Source organism: Labeo rohita, chromosome 2 (assembly GCF_022985175.1).
Source record: "Labeo rohita strain BAU-BD-2019 chromosome 2, IGBB_LRoh.1.0, whole genome shotgun sequence".
NCBI classification, from domain to species: Eukaryota; Metazoa; Chordata; class Actinopteri; order Cypriniformes; family Cyprinidae; genus Labeo; species Labeo rohita.
The window spans coordinates 9,239,642-9,254,697 of NC_066870.1; the positions used below are offsets into that span (position 1 = coordinate 9,239,642).

Here is a 15,056-nt window from a genome sequence, read left to right on the forward strand (position 1 = left end):
GCTTAAGTTAAGACACAGTATAGCCAAAATGAAGGTGCCTAAATCATTAGATTGGTAGATTAATATTTAATGGCTACACTGTAAAAAATGACAGTGTATTTAACGGTAAAAAAAAAAACTACTACAGTAAAAACCTGTTAAATGGTTAACAGTAAATTCCCCTACTACTGTATATACAGTGAAAAACTGTATTGGACATTATATGTAATTTTACAGCAGTATACCATTTTTTGGAAGTGAAAAAAAAAAAAAAAAAAAAAAAAAAAAAACGTCTAAGTTACAGTGAATAACCGTAAATTGACATTCCCAGAATTCCCTGCGTTACATTTCACTGTTTGAAATGTTACTGCTTGTGATGGGCTTTGGTTCATCATGTGACTTTCCCATCACCACCTACATTTGGTGGTTATCAGTGTATTACAAAGGTAGAAAACAGATTTCAGTACTTCAATAGGTAGATATATTAACATTATATTAGTTAATTAAATTACAGTATTTAACTGTAAATTTAAGTTAAAACCGTAAAATCTGAAATGTTGCTATCGTGTTTTTTACGGTAAAATTCTGGCAACCACAGCTGCTGTTTTTTTACTGTACATTTTACAGACTTTTTTTACAGTGTACATTCTCACTGTCAGTGTTTGGGACTGACAACCGTATTTAATTACGGTAAGTTCTGAAATGTCTTGTTCAGATGGCAGCCTACAATAGCTTAACAATAGCAAGTGACAGTGACTAATGTAATATTAAAAATAATGAGAGTTTTATCACATTTGACAGTCCACTACAGTCTAATAGAGTCATGAGTTCATCCATCAGATCTTAATAACCGACAACAGCTTTTATACCAGAATAGAAGGCAGAGCCTTTGAGTCACATGCAGACCACAAAACTAATGGAAGCCACATCAGCGGAAGACAATGACTGGATCCAGTGGCGAGGCTACATAGGGGCCAGGGTTGTACTAGTCCCCTCAATCAAATGAGACAAAAGGAAAAGATGAAAAATCCTGCACATGACAATGATCTCTCATAAACATTAACGTAAGAGTTACTTGCATCTGTAAACATGTAAAGAATAAGGAATAATAAGATGCTGGTGAATGAGTGCTGATCTTCCAGTTGTGCTTCTTTTCTATAGTAAACGATAAATGCAAGAGCTGTCAATCTATCTATCCAGTTCAAGTGCACTCCCACTGTAAAACAGTTCCCGTTTGCCGTTTTACTCATTGTCTTTATTCACTATACCTGAGATCCAGTTTCTATTGGTTGAATTTCCTGACATTTTAAAATAACATTAGAAAACACTGCATTAACAATATCACCACAACACAACTGGATGTCACATGACTTTACCAAAGCAGCATATAATTCACTTCAATATAATTATCTTAAGATCGATGATGTGTTGTGTTGTACAGGGGTTCATTTGAATTGAGAACACCTGCTCTTAATACATATGTGATCTACTATAGTTTTTTAACATTTTTTGATTACAAACTAAAATGCATTCCAAAAGGCACATACTGTTTACATGTACTTGGTAGTGTTTGGTCTCTACCTGAAACAGCTATGAGACCTTTTCAATACAGTATACTATAATGCCTAACAGTTCATACTTTCGAGTAAAATATATATATTTTATATATTATATATATATTTTATATATATATATATATATATATATTTTTTTTTTTTTGAATTTACGCATACATTTTTGTCTCATAGATTTGACCTTTTTCTGTTTCAGCCAAAAAACGATGTCATTTTTAGCTGTAGAATTTTGCTTTCTATTTTTTATTGCATGTTTTGTAAAATTACGCAGTTTGACTTGTCATGCAGCCTAGAATTAAACCAACACAAAGTTCGTTCATCTAGCCAGAGGAGAACTGGCCCAAGCATTGTTTCTCCCAAGGTTATTTTTTTCTTCTTCTTTTTCTATCACAGATGGAGTTTAGGTTCCTTGCCACTGTTGCCTTTTGGCTCGCTTAGTTAGGGACACTTTGGCAATATTATTAATATTTGGCAATATTATTGACCTGACTGAACAGACACTATTGGACGAAAATTGAACTGAGCCGTATGATGAGTGTTTTCTCCAGAGCTGCTTTACAGATTAATTAAATTCTTTCTATAAATGATGGACTTTACACAGTTATTAAACCAAACTGAATTGACACTGAACAAATTTCAACTGAATAATGACTGTTTACTATTGTCTTTTTAGAGCTACTTTACAGCAAAAGTGAATTCTAATTGATTATTTTCTTGTACTTTATAAATGAAGGTGACTTAACTTGACTCATAACTGCTTTTTTAAGTTACTAAAACACAAATGCATGCAACACACACATATGCAGCACAGAGTGGTTCTCCTACACCATATGAAGTGACAGAAAACTAGGTGTCCAGGGGTGTGTTTCCTATGTGAAATTTGCACCAATTTGCAATATTAAGTAGCAAAGCAAGCTGTTTTGTACAGCTAAAAATACCTGGATGCGGATGAAACCAGAAGACAGACCCATACATTTTACAAATGGCCACACCCGCTCTTATGGAAAATATAAGGTGGATATAGCACCATTTGACAAAGGTGCTGTATATGTATTCAGACAGAGGATTTACATTTTCATTCAGCCTGTCTGCCATTTCTCTTCAGATATTAAGGAAGTCTGTGTAGAATTGTTTATGGAGCAGACAAAATGCCTATCCACCATTTTTTCTAAAAAAAAAAAAAAAAAAAAAAAAAAGATGAGCGCTGCCATGATGTATTCTAACTTCAATTTGGATGTTCCTGTCTTCTGGTCTCCATAGAAAATTATTTAAACTGATGCTTTTTCAATATAACTAAATGTAAAAATGTGTGCAAGGTTAGGCTGTGCTGTTGATGGCTGCCACAGTAATTACAGAAGCTTTAAAGGGGTCATCAGATGCCCATTTTCCACAAGTTGATATAATTCTTTAGGATCTTAATGAAAAGTCTATAATATACTTTGGTTAAAAATTCTCAATGGTTGTGTAAAACAACACCCTTTTTACCTTGCCAAAATCAACTCTGCAAAAATCATCTCATTCTGGTCGAGGCAGCTTTAAATGCAAATGAGCTCTGCTCGCCCCGCCCCTCTCTTCTCTCTGTGGAGAGACGAGCCTGTTTACTTTAGCCGCATTTAGCCGCGTTTAGCCGCTAAACTAGCACATTATTAGGAAAGGCGATCACAGAGATTCATAAAAAAAAAAAACTGTTAAACTCACTTCTGCTGTAAGTAAAGCTGGATTATGAATAATTCGTGCGAACATATACGGATATATGTAGATCGGGAGGCGCATTCCCTTCACAAACAAACGTAATCTACTGCATCGTCAGCGGCTCAGATGTCGGGAGTAAATGACGACCACTACGTTCATTATTACATCCAGCAACACAACACCTCTATCGCTCAATCTGAGATTTTCTTGCCTAATTTACATCCCTGTTCCGGCATCGAAACAAAGAGGGCGGACTGTTACAGCTGATCTGAGGTAAAACGCTCATGTCAATCAACTATCGCTGGACCGGCCTTTGTCGGTGTGACACCACAACGACAGGCATATGAGAATTGCTCTATGTGAAAAAAGGAATATTATTTTTACAGATTAATTAAAAACCACTGCATGGATTTTTATCATTATAGGGTAGATTTGTAGATGCACCGCCAACACACATTAATGTTCAAACAACATGTAAAAGTGAACTTGAGCTCTGATGAGCCCTTTAAGGAAGTCCTGTAAAGTAGGTTTGCATACCAGGAAATCTGTCCATGTCCAGCGCTGTATGCCTTGCATAAACAATGACAAAAGAAAACAAGCATGGCTTGCATTACATAAATTAGAATACACACAGTATTGTGAAACTATAAAATAAAATGTTAAAATAATGTGTGATGTTATCAATTTGTGGACAAAATCCTCGGAACTTCGCCCTGCTCAGGAGCTGTATATATGACATGTGCGCTCATCTGTTTTCAGTGCAGCTAAACGCGGGGCGCTTCATGTCATCATGAAGCTTCATGTCACGCATTAAACTGTAATAGGTGATTTACTGCAAAAAAGACGGTCATTGCAACACTGTAAAGTGATAAAACTATGGCACCATATGCTTTTTAAAACTTTTTTTAGAGGTTTAAAATGTAACTGTCTGCTCGGAAAATACATTAATTTGACTAGAAACACCAGCGACTGCAAATCTAAAGCATCGTTCAAGTCAGGCAAGACTTCCGCGTTCAAGAAAAAGGTAGATAATTTCTCATTTTAAAGATCTGTTTTTTGGATTTGTTTTCCTTTATTTTGACAGGACAGATCAAAATGAACAGGAAGCGAAGTGGGAAAGGTCTTCGAGTTGGAATTCAAACATGAGACACCCAGAGTGCAACGGCGCTGTATGTCAACATGCTGCCCACAAGGCTATTGGCGCCGACTAATTTATCATTTTGACTCATACTTTTTCCTAAAAATGATTTAAAGGTTGAAATGTGAGGTTCGTTATTTTATAAAACTTTTTTTCTGTTGTTATTATTTTAATATTTATGCAAACAAAAAGTGCACTGTTCTGTTAATTTTATTTGTTATTTGTTGGTTTTCAACATTCAAATTGTTGAAATCATTTCAGCATCTAGTATCAATACTTCTTGAAGATTTCAATACTGTGGTAACGTGATCATTTTGATCATGTTACATCTTAAGGTAAAATTTTCATACAGTTTCATCTTTAGTTATGATGCACTACAAAAACAACTATAGTTATGTGTAGACAACTACAGAATAATGTGCAAAGTACTATTTTTCACAAAGAATTGTATTTTTTTTATTCTGTTCGGTTCTCTTACATTAAAGGATGATGTGTATACAAAGGCTCTTTCAAGTATATATCAGTTTGGATTGTTAATTTGAGAGTTATGATACATTATTTAAGAGATACACAGGCAGCTCTCAGCCACTTTCATTTAAAAAAAAATTAAATAAGGTTGGAGACTCCTGGTTTAGAGTGTAGCTGCTGAATAAACTGAATATATATGTTAGTTGGCAATTACATACTGCTTGTATGTAAATGGACATTAATTTCCATCTTGAATCAATTAATTAGATAATAGTGTGGTCCCAATGCACCTTGACTACCCCAAGGTGTGACCATGCAACTCTAGTTTTTTTATACAAAACTCTAATGTATTGTGATACAGTGTTTAAGCAGAGGGTTATGTAGTATTACAAGAACCGTACAGTTCTATGCAGCAGGGGTTTACAGAAATGAGTTGGTTAAGGAATACCTTAGCAAGAACCACTAATGATAATAATGACCAAGCAAAGTTAATCCATGTTTTAATGGCTACACAAGAGACTTGAGCGAAGGAATCTTTCAAAACAGGCTGATATTCACAGTGTGGATGTATTAGCATTCCATTCAGTAGCTACATAGAATGTGAAACTTCATGTTGTGCTCTTTGGTTTCTACACAACACTAGACAAGACAAATGACAAGTTCCATCAATCAAACCAGAGTCTGGTGCCTAGAGTGAACCATATCTGGGATTTAGAGGAAGTTAAGCTTCTAACTGATGTGTTTTTCAAACTGCTGAGCTGACAGGCCGTTTATGACCTTTGCATGGCATTCCATCTTTCTCCAGTGAGACCTGCTTTCCTGCATCACGACAACCCAATTGTAGACTCCACAAGAGGAAAAACACATATTTGCCCTAAAAATGATCTCTTAGAGCCGAATAGAGTCAACTTTATTTGAGTTAGGGGAGTTTTAACATAGTCTACCTTTTCCTCAGTTGCCAGAAGCTTGATTTACTTGTATAAATTGTAGGTCCCTAATCACATGTGGTGGGGACAGGCTGCTATTTACCCTCTTCATCAGTGCCACATTGCACAGCTGACACTTTGACGGATGGTGCAACAAGAACAATGAATTGGATTGTTTCACATGAGAGTGCGCCAGTTAACCAGTCACATCACTTTTATCTTTTATCAAACTGACAGTGTAGATTGATTGGACCACAACATCTCTGGCACCCACTTTCTGGAGACTCAGGATATCACTGAATGGCTCAGCACACTAAGCTTTTATGAAGCTACTTTCTGTTCATGTGAGCAAAATTCTGGAGAACCAGTCAATTTTGGGCAGGCCCACACAGAATTTGTACAAAAAAAAAAAAAAAAAAAAAAAGGCAGCAGATTCCACCAGAGCCAGGATTTTGATCTTTTGTTTACACATGGTTTTACATTATTCATTATTAAATTGAAAACACCTTTTTCCTAAATTAGTAGCAAACAGGATGCAGAACTGTAAGTTGAATTAAATAAGTAGAATTAAAATTGAATTAAATTGAAAAAAAAAAAAAATGAAAGTTAAATTTTTAAATACATTTTATTGGCAATGGGTGTATTGTGACACAACATTACATGGTCCACAGGTACAGGGAGCTCACAGCTATTCTGGAGATCATCTGTGGCACCCCATACACCACACAAATTGTTAATGTAAGCCAAAATACAAAAATCATTTTGCCACCTTTCACATTTCAGAACCTTGATATCATTTTTTTTTTTAAACTCTAAATTAAAAAAAAAATATCTCTTGTAACATAGGCTCTCAAATTGTCAAAACACTGCATTGTGGTTCGTATCTTAAAGCGGTGGTTCTCAACTCCAGTCCTCGAGGCCCACTGCTCAGCAAATTTTGTATGTTTCTAAATCTGACACACTCAGTTCAGTTCATGGATCCTTCTACTAATGAATTGATGATCTGAATCAGGTATGTTAAATGTGCAGAGCAGTGGGCCTCGCGGACTGGAGTTGAGAACCACTGTCTTAAAGAAAGCCCTTCACTTTGGCTCAAATAACTAATTTATTATGGAATAACATTTAGAGCTTTTTGTTTTAAATAGCATAGAGCAGCTGTTGCAACTGATAAATCATTGTAATTAAATAAGTAGACAGTCACATCAGACGTCATGTGTTAATTGCATTTCGAAATGGTAATACTCTGATGTTATGTAGTACCATCTTAAAAAGGTGATTTTAGTTCAGTGAACAAACAATCTTAGGTTTATGTGTACTGCATCCAAGCAATGTTCAAACTGAACATTTACAATGAAGAAACCTGATTAGATACTATAAATAATACATTCAGTGTACTTCCATTTTATGGACTATAGCCACAGTTACCACAGAATAATTTACCCCCCAAGTCCTCAACATGGAGCAAAACAACATTAAACAGACTTACAAAACAAAACAGACAGAGAACAACTGAAAAATTGTATCTCTAAATAGTAATTATTCCACCAGTCATTCCAATTCAAACTCATTTGACTTATGCCAAACCCTGGGACTATACCTTTCTTTATGCTCACCTGTTTATTCATGAAGATGTAGATCACTGGATTGATGACCGTGCTAGTCTTCGCTAAGATGGAGGGCACTATGCTAGCCTCCACAGTTACCAGTCCTGGGGTTCCAAAGGTGGCCAGCAGAGCCATGATCCCATAAGGCAGCCAGCAGAGCAGATAGAAGATCACCATGGTGATCACCATGAGAAGAACCCGGTGCTCTCTTTTGCGGCTCATGGGCGTGTTCACACCGCTGACCTTCATGATCAGGTATAGACAGAGACAATGAGATAGATCATCATCAGTAACACTGTTAAGTAGTATTGTAAAACAGATATAATATTATCCAGAGCATAACAGTATAGAAGGTATAGCTGGCCTATAACTGTTAATATTACAGTAAACATATCCCAACAGCATACATTTTTTAATCATCAAAATCTTAGCAATTCATTGTGACTGAAAAGCATCTGTTAAGTTAATTAGACATGGTCAAGTGTTTAGGAGTTGGATAATATCTCCATTAGCATTTCTCTGTAAAAGCTAGAACACTGCTGACTAAGAAAACTTCCATTTTACTCACTTGCCCCAGGGGGATCAATAAAGTATTAATCAAGAGCAAATCAGTATCCTCCCATGAACTGCTCAACAACTCAAGGCTCAGGGACTTTCAGGGGTATTTATGCACCAAGGGTACCACAAATAATTTCACTTTACATTAAGGCAATTATCCCTGTAAATCCTCACATAGCCTTAGACAACTTTTTAGCAATCTTGATATAGAGGAGTATAAAGTTCAAGCAGGAAAGAAAAAAACAGCTGAGCAAAAAATATGCCATTTGGTACAGCTGCTGATATTTATGCGATGAAAAAGTAAGATTAATAAGTTCTAATCGATGAGATCTAGCAGACTACCTACATAAAATGCAAATATAAGCTGTCACTCTATGTCTCCCAATAATATGTCTTAGTAAGATAATATTTAAATGCTAATATTTAAAAATATAAAACAATGAAACAAATCATTCACAACTGACTAGTCAAATACTGAAAGCCTGGTAAAACGGGTAAATCTTTAAGTTCTTTATAAAAATGTCCATGCTTGATTTTATAGATAATGACAGTGCATAAGTCAATATTTTGGAAGAAAAAAGTGACAACATGCTCCATAGGTGGGGCACACTGTAACATGACCATATACCAGCTCAAAATGTTAACTGATCTAATAATATTATATACAAACAAGTCAAACTAAAACGCTTTGTCAATAAAATAAAATACAAATTAACCCCTTCATATAAAATAATGTTCCCCTTCAGGAACTCGAGCTGCGTCGAAACGCTTTGGGAACGCCTCCAGCGTGACCACGCTCTGAAACACGTGTGCAAACAGTCCAATGGAGAAGCGAGACGTCACAGGCGGGGTAGAGACCAGGAAGCTTAAAAGCACGTGCAGTGCATGCAGCCGGCAGCTTCTGTCTTTCAGCAAGCGCTCTGTGTGTGTGTGTCACTCTGTTTTTTTGTGCTAGTTCCCACAGCTTTTATTTGAGAGTGTCACAATGTCCTACAAAGCATTCTTACGAATATAAGCAGCGGCATTTCGACTGTGTGTTCCTCTCTGCCTGTGTTATTTCGGGTGGCGATACACACAGCCTATTTGTTGTCTGTTTGGGAGCAAAGCATGGGAGTCAGTTCTCGAGGGAGCTGACTGCCAGCGTTTGCGTTCCCCGCCGCTCAGCTTCCGCTTCTGCCGAGGCAGGGCGGCGGCCGTGATCGTGGGGATCGCATGTAGATCTACGGACGGGTTAGAGACGGGTCCTCCCTATCTCTGCCTTTCTCCCTAGATCTAGCGCTCTCTCTCTGGGTCGGAAGCCCGCGCTGCGGTACTTCCCCCTTTGAATGAGAGCTTGCGGCGAAGCAGGCTGTGTCAGTTCCCGAGGGGGCTGACTGCCCGCACCCTCGCTGCGCACGCTTCGCTCCCGGAGGACTCTCTTTGAGGAGGGAGCCCTCGTGAATTCCCCACGGCTCAGGTCCCGTTTTTGCCGAGGCAGGGCGGCGACTGCGGCCGTGGGAATCACAATTAGATCTACGAACGGGTTAGAGACGGGTCCGCCCTATCTCTGCCTTTCTTCCTAGATCTAGCGCTCTCTTTCTGGGTTTGGAAGCCCGCGCTGCGGTACTTCCCCCTTTGAATGAGAGCTCGCGGCGAAGCGGGCTGCGTCAGCTCCCGAGGGGGCTGACTGCCCGCACACTCGCTGCGCACGCTTCGTTCCCGTTGGGCTCTCTTCGAGGAGGGAGCCCTCGTGAACTTCCCCATGGCTCGGGTCCTATTTTGCCGAGGCAGAGCGGCGACTGCGGCCGTGGGGATCGCACTTAGATCTACGGACGGGTTAGAGACGGGTCCGCCCTTTCTCTGCCTTTCTCCCTAGATCTAGCGCTCTCTTTCTGGGTTTGGAAGCCCGCGCTGCGGTACTTCCCCCTTTGAATGAGAGCTCGCGGCGAAGCGGGCTGCGTCAGCTCTCGAGGGAGTTGACGGCCCGCGCTCTCGCTGCTCACGTTCACTCTCGGAGGACTCTCTTTGAGGAGGGAGTCTTCGTGAACTTCCCCGCGGCACGGTCCTGCTTTTGCCGAGGCAGAGCAGCGACTGCGGCCGTGGGGATCGCAGCATAGATCTGTGAACGGGTTAGAGACGGGTCCGCCCTTTCTCTGCCTTTCTCCTTAGATCTAGCGCTCTCTCTCGGGGCTCGGAAGCCCACGCTGCGGTTCTTCCCCCTCTGAGTGAGAGCTCGCGCTGCTGCGGCTCATCTTTCTCCGAGGAGATTGATGTTGTCCGCATATGAGCTGACTGCATTTTTGATCGCTCGTTTCTTCCTGCTCTCGCTTTTAAAAAATAAATAAATAAAAGAACGGGGATTCAAGCGATGTATGTGTGGTTTGTTCGGGAGCTGAGCATGTACAATCCGTCCTTGAGGGGGCGGGCTGTATTCATTCATATATGTGTAAAAAAAAGCTACGTGCATTTTGAATGTCTAGTTCTTCTCCCATTGTTATTTAATTCTGATGAATTAAATTTATTTACTGCACTCTCACCCTGTACTTTCGCTAAGTGTGTGGATGCTGCTAAATAAAATAAAATAAAGAAAAAGTGGTAGCTGTGGCTGCCAGGGCATCTGCATACTGAACCTTACTGACATGTCCAATAGCTCAGAAAAACTTGATGAAGTAACAGAAACTATTGACTCTCTCTTTTCCAGGACTCTAGATACGGTCGCTCCTCTGCGCCTAAGGAAGATTAAGGAAAATAGTCCGACCCCGTGGTATAACGAGCACACTCGCGCCCTAAAGAGAGCAGCCCGGAAAATGGAGCGCAGCTGGAGGAAAACAAAATTAGAGGTTTTTCGTACTGCTTGGCGGGAATGTACCCTATCGTACAGAAAAGCGTTAAAATCGGCCAGATCTGACTACTTTTCGACTCTTTTAGAAGAAAACAAACATAACCCTAGGTATTTATTCAATACAGTGGCTAAGTTAACAAAAAATAAAGAACCAACAGGCACTGACTATGCCCATCAGCATAGCAGTAATGACTTTATGAACTACTTTACTTCTAAGATCGATACAATTAGAGACAAAATTGTCACTATGCAGCCGTCAATTACAGTGTTGCTTCAGATAGTGCGCTATAGATCTCCTGGGGAACAATTCAACTCATTCTCTACTATAGGTCAGGAAGAATTGTATAAACTTGTTAAATCATCTAAACCAACAACTTGTATGCTAGACCCTATTCCATCTAGGCTACTAAAAGAGATGCTTCCAGATCTCATAGATCCTCTGCTAAATATTATTAATTCATCACTGTCATTAGGATATGTCCCCAAAACCTTCAAACTGGCTGCTATTAAGCCTCTAATTAAAAAACCACAACTTGACCCCAACGAATTAACTAATTACAGACCTATCTCGAATCTCCCATTTCTGTCAAAGATATTAGAAAAGGTTGTATCCTCACAGTTATCTTCCTTCCTACAGAAATATGATATCTGTGAGGATTTTCAGTCAGGTTTTAGACCGTACCATAGTACTGAGACTGCTCTTATTAGAGTTACAAATGATCTACTCTTATCATCCGATCGTGGTTGTATCTCTCTGTTAGTGCTACTGGATCTTAGTGCTGCGTTTGATACTGTTGACCACAACATTCTCTTGAATAGACTTGAGAATTATGTTGGCATTAGTGGTAGTGCATTGGCATGGTTCAAATCGTATCTATCTGACCGCCATCAATTCGTGGCAGTAAAATGATGAGGTATCATATCGATCTCAAGTGCAGTATGGAGTACCACAAGGCTCAGTACTAGGGCCGTTACTCTTTACGCTTTACATGTTACCCTTGGGTGATATCATCAGGAAATATGGTGTTAGCTTTCACTGCTATGCTGATGATACCCAGCTCTATATTTCTTCGCGGCCTGGCGAAACGTACCAATTTGAAAAACTAATGGATTGTGTAGTTAAAAAATTGGATGACAAGTAATTTCTTACTGCTAAATTCTGAAAAAACAGAGGTGTTAGTTATTGGGCCTAAAACCTCAGCGTGTAATAACCTAAAACACTGTCTAATACTTGATGGCTGTTCTGTCAATTCTTCGTCATCAGTTAGGAACCTAGGTGTGCTATTTGATGGTAATCTTTCCTTTGAAAACCACATCTCTAGTATTTGCAAAACTGCATTTTTCCATCTCAAAAATATATCTAAACTACGACCTATGCTATCAATGTCAAATGCTGAAACATTAATTCATGCGTTTATGACCTCACGGTTAGATTATTGTAATGCTTTATTGGGTGGTTGTTCTGCTCGCTTAATAAACAAACTCCAGCTGGTCCAAAATGCAGCAGCTAGAGTTCTTACTAGAACCAAAAAGTATGATCATATTAGCCCGGTTCTGTCTACACTGCACTGGCTCCCTATTAAACATCGTATAGATTTTAAAATCTTGCTAATTACTTATAAAGCCCTGAATGGTTTAGCTCCCCAGTACCTGAGTGAGCTCTTATCGCATTATAGTCCCTCACGTCCGCTGCGTTCTCAAAACTCTGGCAATTTGATAATACCGAGAATATCAAAATCAACCGCGGGCGGCAGATCTTTTTCTTATTTAGCACCCAAACTCTGGAACAATCTACCCTACAATGTTCGGGACGCAGACACACTCTGTCAGTTTAAATCTAGATTAAAGACCCATCTCTTTAACCTTGCTTACACATAACAAATCCACATTCTTATAATTCAAATCCGTTAAAGGATTGTTAGGCTGCACTAATTAGGTCAACCGGAACCGGGAACACTTCCCATAACACCCGATGTACTCGGTGCATCGTCAGAAGAATGGCATCTACGCTAATATTAGTCTGTTTCTCTCTTATTCCGAGGTCACATTAACCACCAGATCCAGTCCGTATCCAGATCAGATGGTCACTGCAGTCCCCCGGATCCAGTCCGAACCCAGCCCAGACGGTGGATCAGCACCTAGAGACGACCTCTACAGCCCTGAATGTCAGCGGAGTCCACATCAACTAGATGAGCCCCAGAGACGGATCCACATTAAAGACCACATCACCTAGACGGCTGTCGGCACAAGACCACGGGAACTTTGGCCAGAGGAGAACTGGCCCCCCGACTGAGCCTGGTTTCTCCCAAGGTTTTTTTCTCCATTTGTCACCGATGGAGTTTTGGTTCCTTGCCGCTGTCGCCTCTGGCTTGCTTAGTTGGGGACACTTTCTCTTAACACAATATTGCATTTTATTTTATTGTTTTTGATTAACTACCTTTACCTATAATGTGAGTGTTTAATGTTGCCTTTGGCATTGTTGATGTACTGTTTCCTATTTAATACTGTACAGCCGCCTTGTCACAATTCTGTATTGTTAAAGGCGGTATATAAATAAAGGTGACTTGACTTGACTTGACATTTTGTCAGTATTAGCTCATTCTGAGCATGGGCGGTGCGGCATTGAGATGTCGTCCTCGCCCATATGAAAGAACTGGGGTTGTGACTGAACGCAGAGAAAAGTGTGCTTTCTCCATTACAGAGAACCGCTTATCTAGGCATAGTGTGGGATCGACCACGATGCAGGCATGTCTATTTCCTGCTCGGATTGAGTCATCCTCGCGGCAGTCAAGAGAGTGAAAGTAGGCACTCACTGTGAAGCAGTTTCATAACTACTGGGTCTGATGGCAGCTGTGTCCAACGTGATACCTTTTGGCCTGCTGTTCATGAGACCCCTGCAGTGGTGTCTCAAGACCAAGGGGGTTCTCCCTGAGGGGAAACCTGCTTTGCATGATCAAGGTCACGCGGCGATGCCTACGTGCCTTGGACATGTGGAGAAGACCTTGGTTCTTGTCTCAGGGCCCGGTGCTGGGAGCTCTTGTCGCCGCGTATGCTAGCGATGGATGCGTCCCTCATCGGTTGGGGAGTGGTCATGAGTGGCCCCCCTGCCCGTGGTCTGTGGAGCAGTCACCATCCAGTTTTGAGATGCTGGCCGTGTTTCAGTTACTGAAACGCTTTCACCCAGACCTATGAGACTATGGTCCTGACTCATTTGGTCCAGGACCTCCGAGGGCAGGCCCTACTGGGGAAAGGGCGTGGTCCACCGCATTCTTCGGTGCCCGTCTCTCCTCGGTGCCCTCGGGAGATTAGCCTGCCAACCCTGCCGGTGCTTCAGGGCGCAGCGGTCTCCAGCGAGCCCACACCTCAGTCTTCCGCCCGGAAACGTAGCGGAGCTGGGGAGCTCGCCACCCCTGTGGGGGTCTCTACAGCAGCTAGTTCGGCTGTCTCCTGCCGGTCATCCGTTACAGGACACCGAACTAGCAGCTCATACCAGAGGCCAGTCTCGAGAGACTGGTTCCCTTAGTAGATTATTTGGCAGCGTGGAAACTACTGCCAAATGTATCTGCTTGGGTCCTGTGCACTGTAGAGCGAGGCTATTGCATTCAATTTGGCGCTTCGCCGCCACCTTTTTACGGGATCTCCACTGTGGTGAGCCCCGAGCAGGGTCTGGTAATGGAACCAGAAGTAGAAACTCTCTTGAGGAAGGAGGCCACTGAGGCGGTCCCTCCTCACGTCAGGGAGTCCGGGTTCTACAGCCGGTACTTCATTGTTCCGAGGAAGGATGGGGGCATGCGTCATTTTAGATCTAGACTACTGAATCGCTCAGTAATGACATTGATGTTCAAAATTTGACTATCAATCAAGTAGTGTCACAGATCAGGTCCGAGGACTGGTTTGTGACCGTAGATCTAAAAGACACATACTTCCATGTCTCCATCCTTCCTCAACACATGAAGTTCCTGAGGTTTGCTTTCACGGGCAAAGCTTACCAGTATCAGGTTCTTCTGGTCAGCCTTGCACTCTCCCCCCGCATTTGAAAGAGCTGGGGTTGAGACTGAACGCCAAGAAGAGTGTGCTGTCTCCATTATAGAGAACCACTTATCTAGGTGTGGTGTGGGATTCGACCACGATGCAGGCACGTTTGTCACCTGCTCGGTTCGGTCGATCCTCACTGCAGTCACGAGAGTGAAAGAAGGCCGGTCACTCACTGTAAAGCAGTCCCAGCGACTGCTGGGTCTGATGGCAGCTGCGTCCAGCGTGATACCTTTTGGCCTGCTGTACATGAGACCTCGACAG

The 15,056-nt window shown here is 41.1% G+C and overlaps 1 protein-coding gene across 1 annotated transcript in view; it reads right to left on the bottom strand.

The window, feature by feature from the left end:
* The window catches only part of tmtopsa (teleost multiple tissue opsin a), an 82,250-nt gene that overhangs the window by 12,075 nt on the left and 55,119 nt on the right, over positions 1-15,056 (bottom strand). Inside the window, exon 3 of the mRNA XM_051125412.1 lies at positions 7,391-7,624. Within this exon, the coding sequence (XP_050981369.1) occupies positions 7,391-7,624 (234 nt within the window). The remainder of the gene's footprint in view (positions 1-7,390; positions 7,625-15,056) is intronic.